Consider the following 11,127-nt stretch of genomic DNA (forward strand, 5'->3'; position numbering starts at 1 on the left):
ATCTCTTAGTCATTAACTTCAGTCTGAAATATCTCACATCTGCTGGATGGATTAATGTGACACTGGGGTACAGATGGGTTCCTAGTTAATGAATACTACTTACTTTACGGCTTGCGCTGTCGGCAGGTCAAAGTTTTCACTTATCCAGAGCAACATCTCAACATCGGAAAGATGAATCGTCACAAAGGTTTGCTCAGACATTTATGGCCCTCACACAATAAATGTTAGCGACCGAGGGATTCCCCGACTGCTCCTCCAGGGCAGAATGAGGCTGACATTTGTGCTTTTGAGCGAAATGTCTAGACGACTATTGAATGGATTGATATTAAAATTGGTATAGACTTATTCCAGCCAAAATGACTTATCATCCATTTACCTCCTGAGGGGGCGGTTTCACAAAGAAAGACTTAAAGGTCCCATGTCATGCTTTTCTGGTTATTACCCGTCCCCTTGTGTGTTATGAAGGTTTTTATGCATGTAAACGGTCTGCAGAGTCCCTCAAAGTACACCCTGTAGCGAGTAAAACTCTAACACAGAAAATACCTCCCCAAAACGCCTCGTTGGAGATACGTCACTGTACATTGATTCTTCCGGGTAACTCATGCGTTACCCGGAACCAAATGGACCAATCCGTGGAGCCGTTACGTTACGTCCGCGGAGCCGTTACGTTAAGCCCCCGCTGATTGGTCCAAATTGACCAATCCTCGGACTTCCTCACACACACACACTCAGTGCAGGCAGCTCTGCTGATCTCTCCTCCCTGGCTGCAGGCTGATAACAGACAGTTGGGATCGCGGCGAAATTCTCTCTGCAGACCCATTCTCACAGCGTTTATCAACCTTTTTTCTTACTCAATATCAAGCCACACTTATTGTTTTTACTTTGTGTGTGCTCAGGGTGAGTTTGGCTGTGTTTCGCTGTGTACCGCTAAACAAGGAAGCAACACCTCCACGGAGCTTAGCGCGATTCACGACGTCCCGACCAATCAGAGCACACTGTGCTCACAACAGAGTCCTGCATCGGGTCGGGTACCCGCATAAAAAGGTGATTCGCGGGTGGTATTTTTCAAACGTCTTTTTTCCGGGTTCGGTTCTGGGTAAAACAAGNATTAGCACATTTTACTTAAAAAAAACAAAAACACATTGATGTAACTACATACACATATCGATATGTTGTATACATATTGTAAATCAAAACCTTTATTGACCAATAACTACCAAAAATTGCATTTCTATCCTGTTATTAATGCATTCAAATCGTGATTCAAATGGCCCGCCACAAACTTCCGGGAACTTTCTGAGTCTCTCTGAACCACGTGACAATCAAGCATTTTGGACTTCCGCTGTCGCAACTCTTCTCTCTACATGGTGCTGGACCAGCCAATCAGAATTGACCTTCTCGAGTTCTCCGATTGGTTGGTTTCGTGGCACATTTGTAACGCTGTGACAACTTGAGCGAGCAGGCAGGCAAAGCTGAGCGCGCACAGGGTGGAGAGGTCGAGCGAGCGAGGGAGAGAGAGCGCGTGCAGCGGTCTGCTTGCGCACGGAGCAGGAGTTTTATGAGAGAAAATATATTTCTCTGTGCTCAAAAATGTTCAAGTGTGCGTTCAATCGCATTTTCTAGGCTCAACATGTTTCATTGCGTGCTCAGGATAGAGGCACAAATATAACGCCATAGGGTTGCACTGGCGCCGCTCTGCCTCTGCGCACGAACAGGCGTTGCCATGACGCTGAATGGAAACCACAGAAGGTGAACAGAGGAGATATACTGTAGCTGATAAAGTGAGCTAAAATGAGCAATTCTCACCTGATAAGCCCTGATTCTTTTAGTTCAGGTGGATTTAGTTAAAAATATCCGCGAGTCTGACGCAGGTTTAAAGGCACTCAACTTGAGTTTTGTAGTGTTGTCGCCGTGTTTCTGTTGAGGGGATATGAAGGCTCACAGCGGTGAGGTCGGAGTGTTTGTCCGGATCAGACCAACGGCAAACTTCTCCCAAGACATTATTGAATGTCTTCCTGACGGACAGGTAAACCCCCTTTTAGTCGGAATTAAAGTTTATTTAACTTCCCGTTGATTTTATTTTTTTAAAACATAAAGCGAGTCAAAGTTTTATTTGTATTGAGGTTAAAAATGTAACTTCAAATTATATTTTCCCAGCTAGCATGATTCTGGTTGTTTGCAAGTCAATCACGTGAAGCCGGCTAATTTAAACCGGTTGACGTTAATTCGGTAAATCCAAATAAAACGATAGTCTTATTAGCTAGGGTTTATTGGGGCCAAACCACAACTTTCACAAATATAACCACTGTAACTTTTGCCTTAGAGGCCTTTTTTATGTCAGTCATAACCAATGCCGATGTGTCAAAGCAAAAAAGGTTACAGGTGCTATCACTTTAATTAATGATGGCACCAATTCATAATGCTAGGTGTCAAGTTCCAAGGTCCTGATATGTGCTTGTTATGCATGATGCTTAGCAAGCAATTTAATGTAGGAAAGCATTCCATCACTGTTTTACTTGGAGCTGTTCCTGTCTTTCTATGACAACATTTCTAAAGTTATACTGAGTCAGTATGTTGCTTAAGGATAGTTGCTTTATTCATTTGCAACTGGTTTAATGTTTGTTTGTTTAATCGCTCAATCAGTCATTATTATGTTAGGCAGTAATGCCACTAGGTTCCATGTAATATCTCTAGGTTTTGGACTGTTGGTTAGGCAAAACAAGCCATTTCAAGACACCATGTTGCGCTAAGTGTATCTCCTAAAAATCTTATGGCATTTTATAGACTAACCAATTAATTGAAAATGGATAAAACAACAGATTCCTTTTGATAATAATGACGTTAACTATTGGTTGCAGCCCTGGATGCTCAACACACACACAGTCGGTTGCTAGTTGGATATACACCCATTTGAAACTACTGCAGTCTTTTATAACAATACTGCTATTAAGCCTGACTTCATTAATAATTTGTATTTCATTTGGCACTTCATCTTGTTTTCCTTACATTTCAAACCTCTATAAATGTTGTGGCATAATGTCATGAAAGTATTAGTTTAAATAATAATTATATGGACAATCTTGCACTAATATTTATTTGGACATTCGATGGACAATCTGCACTAATTTACATTCTCAAAATATTGAAGTGACTCTTATTTTGTATGACTGTTGTGTTTTTATTTAGGTCTAAATGTGTCTTTGATTTCTATGTATATAAATACATATTTGGACACATTTTTATATTCTAAATACATTTGTTTTTATATTCGGGATTGTGGGAAACAGTATTTCGATCTCTGTCTGTACACACAAACTGGAAGATTGACATTAAAGTTAACTTAGACTTTTTGATTTAGTTTGGTACACTCAAAACTTTTATTATGTTAAGACAGTGAATATTCATCACAAGAAAGACACCAGGAAGCCCCTCTGCCCCAGAAAGATTCAGCGGAGTTCCTGGTCATTCCGACTGGAGGGCGTCCTGCAGGATGTATCCCAGGAAGAGGTGTACACCAGAGTTTGCAGACGGGTGGTGCTGGGAGCACTGGATGGCTATAATGGTAAATCTGTTCATCTACCTAACACTGTGTTATGTGTAGTCGAGAGTTTATACCTGATAAGCAAGTTTAATGCATCCTTTTTTCTTTATTGAGCCAGAGAACAACACGGTCTAATAAACTCCCTGCGTGTCTTTCAGGTACTGTGCTGTGTTTTGGGCAGACGGGTGCAGGAAAGACATACACCATGACAGGCTCCACAGAATCATACAAGCAGAGAGGCGTCATTCCTCGGGCCATTCAGGAGGTAACTCGCACTATGTGAAAGTGCATCTGAAACATCCTGACTGCTCCACTTAAACCAGGGGTGTCCAAACTACGGCCCGGGGGCCATTTTGAATCGGCCCCCAACCGATTAAAAAACTATAATGAAATATGGCCCACAAATTAAACTTGTGCATGTCTTGTATTGTACATCTTAAATATATATGTGAACATATATTACACAGTAGTATTCATGTGTTAATGAGCCCATTTTTCAAAGAAATTCAGTCAATTAAAGTAGAATTCTTTTTTTTGTTGATAAGAAAAAAGCCCAATAACTTATTTGTATAACAAGCTTGAAATATACCCTTCCTATTTCCCCTTATTATAATCAATCTGAGGCTCCTCTTTTAAGGGATGAAACAAAAAAACAAAACAAATGAAACCCTCTGGAGAGCTGGGATGTAGGCAGTTTTTTCTTAAGGCATATTCAAGTAACAAGCATCATTTACCTACATTTTTACTAACTTATAACTTATATCATTTTTTGGTATTCAGGTGTTTCAGGAGGTGCAGAAAAGGACTGAGCACACTTTCTCTGTATACCTGTCCTACTTGGAGATCTACAATGAGACCCTGGTGGACCTGCTGGCCTCGTTGCAAAGCTCAGCACTCCCCAGTCCACGTAGTATGGTGGTTAGTGAGGAGCCAGGCAGAGGAGTATTCATCAGAGGTCTGTCCCTTCACCCGGTCCACAGTGAGGAGGAGGCTCTGAACCTGCTGTTCGAGGTACGTGTCTTCATTTGACCAGCAAACACAAAATGACATTTTGCCTTTGCATTGTGGTTCCGTCGCTTTGCCTCCGTTGCTCGCTTCAAAAGTTGAGAAAAGTTCAACTTTTCAAGCGTCGACGGAAGCGCCAGCCAATCAAATCATATGCCAGTACAAGTTCTAGCCAATCAAACTGCCTGCTTGTGTGTCCGGGGCGGGAGATTAATGTGATTGGTTGTTGGTCGCACACCAGACACGCCCACCGGCAAGCTTCAACGCGACGCTGCCGTGTGGACGTACCGCAACGGAGCGTCCACACAACAGCTTGCGTTGACGCTTGGCGGTGGGCGTGTCTGAAGCTTGGGGAGTCAACGCGAGCAACGCGACCAACAACCAATCACATGAATCTCCCGCCCCCGACATACAAAGCAAAATGCTAGCATTCCATGCTAGCTATATATACTGTCTATGCCTGCTAGCTGTCCATTCAATGTTTAAACGAGGTACACTGGATATAAACTCCCCAAACAGGCGAAAACCTACCAGTTTCACCCACTGTCTCTGCCACCTCCCTCCATGCCTGGCTCCTCCGGTTTGTATCCCGGTAGATGAACAGAGACTGATCATACAGCACCGGGTGATTCACTACTCGCAGCATACACGCGGTTTGATTGGCTAGCAACTTTATCTGCGCACTGAGATTTTAGGGTTGAGCTGTAGTGAAATAGTTCACCACATTTGTACAAATCTTCCACTCGTATAATAACGTTTTTGGTTGCTAAATCCGAAAGTTGTAATTTATACCTTGACCATTTCAGTCTTGGTCAGAGTCTGATGGGTCAGAAGGGGTCGGAGCGAGACTGGGGTCGATTTAGGTGGTCCAAAGTAACCTCCCCTGTATGAATCGTAGTCTGCTTAGGCGCTCGCTCTGACTCTAAACCCCTTTGTGTAAAAGGAAGACCGAAATTTTTGCTACGTCCTTTTTCCGTATAATTTGTTTTTTTGTGGTGTCTTTTGTGTTTGTTTTGTAATTTTATCTATAAGAAAATCCGTATTGGAGATTTACGGTTTCCTTCTATGTCACCCTGGACCTCCTCAAGGACAAGTTCCGTACTCTAGGTTAATTGCGCTTAGTAGAGTGGGACTTGTTTCTCTTTTGTCAAAACACTTCCGTTTATCATTTTACCCAAAGAGATAATTGTTTTTTGTTTTATTGTCGCAGGTGTAGGTTTGTGGGTAAAGTTTGTTGACGTATTTTTTATCCTAAGTTTATCTTATTTATGTCAATTATCATTATGTGAAAAAGTTTACAAAAGACACCGTACACAAGTCACCTTTGTGAATAGCCGGGCAGGTGTGCCCCCGCATCGCAACTCGAAGTTGCGAAGAGGGTAAGTGTAAACTTCCACTGGCAGTGCGAAACGCTTGACGGTAACACCAAGGCAACGAGGCGAACGAGCGCACGGGTGAAGTTTTCAACCTGTACAGTTGATAAACTTCGAAGCTGTTCGCGGTCGGTTTAAGTTTAGTTATACGGTCATTTCAGATCGGTTAGTTTGAGTACGACACACGCCTCGGCCTTAAGTACACTAACCAAAACAAGCTCAAGTCGTGTGCGGGTGTCCGTTCGAAAGTGCGTGCGAGCGACACACTGCGCGCAAATGGCGGGCAGGTATGTCGCCGCACCCTTCGGAGTTGCGAAAGACGGGTAAGTGAAACCTTACCCCACTGCAAGTGCGAAGCGGCTTGACGTAACCCCCTCGCATCGATGCGCAACGGCGCAGGTTTTCAACTTTTGGTACAAGTTGAAAACCTTCGAAGCTGCCTTCGCAGTTCGGTTAGTTTAGGGCAAATTACTTTTAGACNGTGTGTGTGTGTGTGTGTGTGTGTGTGTGTGTCTCTCTCTCTCTCTCTCTCTCTCTCTCTCTCGTGTGTGTCTCTCAGCTTGCCCACGCTTTCTTGCCTTGCAACAAAACTATTTAACTTTCCTCTTTTGTCATCCTTTCTTTACTTTAGTATTTTCCTCTTCCTTCACCTAAACTGATCCCATCGCTCTTTCTTCCTCCGGCTGTTTCTGCTTTACCCGCATCATCCTCTTCCTCTCCCCCAGCTCCATCTTTTTTAAGCATCTGTTTTATTCTTCTGCTCTGTCTTCTTTTTACCCAAGAAGCCTTGCTTTGCTGTTGTTCCCTGCCGACTTTGGAAACAGTATTTGCGGTATAAATCTGAAAGGGTCTCGCTGCCTCCTCTCTGATCTGTGCTCTCTCTCTCTCCTCTGTGCAGTCTCGCTGCTGTCAGAACATATTGCTCTACTTTGATGACAGTTCTCAGTGGCCAGCTGTGTACAAGAATAACGAAAAGGTGAGACACTGACACCCTCTGAATCATGTTTTCTCGACAAGCCATTATTCAAGAGAAATACAGCCCCTTTTACCTATTCACATTTCACAGTTCTAATAAAAAAAACAAGGGACTCCAATTGTAAGGGTGTTATACAACTTGTTGTGCATGTACATTGTCTGCAAAGGCTCTTTTTTAAAGTCCCGCCCCCCGCCTGTAACACCTCGATTTGGACTCCTTTGTTTAATCCGTAACATCATTATGTAACACTTTCACTTCTATAGGCTAGCGCTCCAACACATTGTACGTGATAGGCTAAGGGGCGGGACAGCTCTAAACGGTTGACCAATCACAACAAAGCCAACCAACTAACCAATCAGAGCAGACTGGGCCCTGGTTTCAGACAGAGGGTGAAAAGAGGTGCACAGGCAGTATGAGAAAAATAAAGGGCTTTTTGAACATTAAAGCATGGAGCAGCAGTAGAGGCACACAATACAAATATGAACCTGAAAATGGGAATAATATGTCCTCTTAAAAAACTAATTTTGAGCACTTAAAGGTGGGGTAGGTAATTCAATTCAGAAACACTTTTTGTTATATTCCATGGAATGCTCTTAACATCCCGATAGCAATGAATATATTAAATGCTTTGACAATAAATACATACAAAATATGATCTGTGGAAGCCGTGGCGCTGTAAAAAGCACGACCAATCATCTGAGCCGGCCCGGCTAAAATAACTGGATGGCCTACCTGCCTGTCAGCCTTCCATCTGTGCACAAACTTATCTCGTGCCCTCATTGGTCGTGTTCGTGTGTGTTGGAGGAGGGGCTCTGTAAGGAAGTCTGAAGTAGGGGAAGAAGATTTTTTTCGGCTGCGTCAAATTCTAGCGCACTCGAGCTGGTTTCTCCATTCTTACCTACCCCACCTTTAACCCTTTTAGTCATTGTTTTATTTCAAATCCAATCAGCTTTAGTAAAGTGCAGGAAAAATACAAAATGAATTTCTTTCTTCATACTTTAGGTGACTGCACTGTATGCATTTAGATGAATCCACACAGTTAGTGGGGTGACAGACGTATTCTCCCATCCTCGGTCCATGCAGTGTACATTTAACACCTTTGATTCCATAATTTAAGCCTTAGGCCTGAAAGTCTTTTGCTTTCAGAAAGAGTGGATTCATGGGCCTCATGTCTTGGAGTGGCATGCATGAATCCTTTATCTACGTTTGATCCCCATGTACATGTCAGCTGGAACTATGACATACAACATGATGCAACCTATAAAATGGACATTAAATTGCTTTCACAACCAATGAATAATGTATACTGCGACCATTTGCTGTAGGAAGACGTCGATACCTGCCGCTCTCCCATTTTAAAGCCTTGCTTAAACAACGAAGTGTTTTTTATCAGCACCCAGCATCTGATGGTTTCTTTTGTTGTTAAAGGAAGGTGAGCTTCTGAGTAAAAACTGTTATCAAGGTTAGCAGGCATATAGGAAAATCTGAGCTAAAATGGTCTAGCACTGTAAGAAAAAAGACCATAAATGACCCAATACCTTACATTTACAGGCCCACGTAGTTATTTGGGGGTATGCTATTCTTCTTGCTGACATCTGTTGACACCGATGTGACATTATGTTGAGGTATTTTCCACTCAGCTACAAGCAGTACACGGTTTCTCAGCTCTAAGACAGATTTCGGTGTCGGTTACCCTGAATTAAATAGTAAGACCTTGATTCTGCACTTACAATTTCCCAGCAGTCACGCAGGGAGAAATCCATCAAAGAAGCAACAAAAAAAATATCAATTTGAATTACTCTTACAGCAGCTTCAATAAACCACTCACAATTTCAATTGCTTTTTTCGATTAAACACACTTTCCACATTCTAGTCTTAAGTAAAGTGGTCTGGTCTCTTATGCTTTCAGAGCTCTCCTCTGTTGATACTTAGTATGCAAACAGCTGAGCGTAGGTATAACCCGCAGCTGCTTGCAACAAGTCTGGAGACTATTTCTAGGCTTAATTAAAACATATTTTGTGAAATATGTGGAATAAAAAGTCGATGAGAAAAGTAGATAAAACAGTTGGTGAAGTTTTAAAGAGGCCCTGTTATGCTTTCCCCTTGCCTGTAGCGTGTTATTTAGGTTTTTGTGCATATAAATAAGGGGTGTCCAAACTATGGCCCGGGGGCGAAATGCGGCCCGCAGGCCATTTTGAATCGGCCCTGAGCCAATTAAAAAAGTATAATAAAATATGGCCCATAAATTAAACTTGTGTTTGTCTTATGTTGTACTTCTTAAATATATAATGTACAAATATATAACACATTATTCATGTGTTAATAAGCCCATTTTCCAAATATATTCTGTCAATTAAAGTAGAAAACATGTTTCTAACAAATCTAAGTTGATAAGAAAAAAGCTCAATAACTCACTTACATAACACGCTTGAAATATACCCTTCATATTGCCAACAAAGTAAATTAAACCCTTTGGAGAGCTGTGATGTAGGCTGTTTTTTCAAGCATAATTTACCTGCATTTGATTGATTTTGCTAACTTTGAACTTAACCGATAAGGCAATATACAGTACCTCAGCTCTAGTGAGTGGCCCAGCCCTTCGTATATTGTTCCGTATGTGGTCCTCGGAGAAAAAAGTTTGGACACCCCTGATGTAAATGGTCTGCAAAGGCTAAAATCCCAAAGTTGGGACACTATTGGCTAGCGCTCCAACACATTGTACGTGATAGGCTAAGAGGTGAGACATCTATAAGTGGTTGACCAATCACAACAGGGCGTAAAATAAAGACCTTTTTGAACATTGAAGCATGTAAACAATGCACAAAATGCAAATATGAACCTGAAAATGAGCTTATCAGGACCCCTTTACATGTTTGAAATGTTGTTCCTATATTCTGATTCTGCTGTGTCATCTTCCTTCAGAACTGCTACCAGAAGGAAGCGGTGCTGAGGCCCGAAAACAATCAGGTCATCAACCTCACAACACACTACACCTGGTCAGGATGTGTGGTAAGAGCTCACGGTCACAAACACATACATATATTCATGCACTTGTACTAAGCGTACTCTCTGAGGAACACACAGAATCTAAAGCTAATGCTGATCTCCGACCTCTGTGTTGTGATATTGAGTGTAACATTATTCCTTTTTATCATCAAACAGATGAACTTATTTTCCCCTTTCATACTGCATGTTCTTTTGTGATGCAGAAAAAGCGACAGGAATATGGAAAAGAGGTAAACAAATCCACACAGAGGCGGTGAAAGCTAATGGCCTTTAATGTGTTTTTCTAACATTTTCCTGAATCACACATTTCCCTGGTTCATGATGCATCAACAAGAAAGGGCCTCGCTTTCCTTTAACACCTTTTTTAAAATAATATCCCTTTTGTTTTTGTTCACAACATGTTTGTTTATCACATTAGAAAGTGTGATTGCCAGCGTGACTCTGTTGTCGTGGTGCTTAGTGAATCTTGTTGCCACATCTCAAGCTATATCGGGGTGTGAAATATATGTTTTGTATCTCGACTCTGCTGTGATGATTCAGTGTGTCTCTGAGGTATAAAGCGCACCATGTCTTTTAGATAACGACATCCTGCTCAGACCCTCCTCTAAATGCGTCTCTTCTCTCTCAGGTGGAGGGCGACGGGAACGAGGAGGTCCTGAGCTGCGTGGGCGGGCGTAGCTTCCGCTCCGTGAGGGAAAGATGGTGGTACATCGCCCTCAGCAAGTGCGGGGTAAGCACTGACCCCCTGACCCCACCTCACTCAGGTGTATTACCAGGCGGTTGCCATGGTGACTCACCACCACCTCATCATGCAAATGGACTCGGGGCTTCAGGGCTTACGGGCTTACAAGCAGACACAATGGCTGTGTTTGTTTTCTGCAGCCCTTCAAGTAAACAGCCGTCATCTCTCTCATCATCGCCGACGTCAGCGTCATCCGTGCTCGAGAAATCCTCTTTTATTTATTTTCCCCTTTTTTTCAATTCTTTATTTAGAAGACAGTTGAGGACATTCCACCAGTTGCATTGAAATATACTTGCAGTTACAGGGAGTAGTAGACATTTGCAATAAGGGAACAGTATATATTGAAACCCTCACCTTCTGATTGTCCTCATGTGCGAGAAATCCTATTCTTTATAAATGTCACACACACACACACACACACACACACACACACACACACACACACACACACACACACACACACACACACACACACACACACACA

The 11,127-nt window shown here is 42.4% G+C and overlaps 1 protein-coding gene across 4 annotated transcripts in view; it reads left to right on the top strand.

Moving 5' to 3' along the window:
* The first annotated feature begins 1,190 nt into the window (after positions 1-1,190).
* kif9 (kinesin family member 9) overlaps positions 1,191-11,127 on the top strand; it is a 65,174-nt gene continuing 55,237 nt past the window's right edge. For all 4 annotated transcript variants that reach the window (XM_010782674.1, XM_010782673.1, XM_010782676.1 and 1 more), the window contains exons 1-4: positions 1,191-2,026; positions 3,391-3,562; positions 3,700-3,806; positions 4,322-4,552. In XM_010782674.1, coding sequence (XP_010780976.1) covers positions 1,931-2,026; positions 3,391-3,562; positions 3,700-3,806; positions 4,322-4,552 — 606 coding nt within the window. In that variant the 5' untranslated portion in view covers positions 1,191-1,930. The remainder of the gene's footprint in view (positions 2,027-3,390; positions 3,563-3,699; positions 3,807-4,321; positions 4,553-11,127) is intronic.

The sequence above is a fragment of the Notothenia coriiceps genome, unplaced genomic scaffold, assembly GCF_000735185.1.
Source record: "Notothenia coriiceps isolate Sejong01 unplaced genomic scaffold, NC01 NC01_scaffold00024667, whole genome shotgun sequence".
NCBI lineage: Eukaryota > Metazoa > Chordata > Actinopteri > Perciformes > Nototheniidae > Notothenia > Notothenia coriiceps.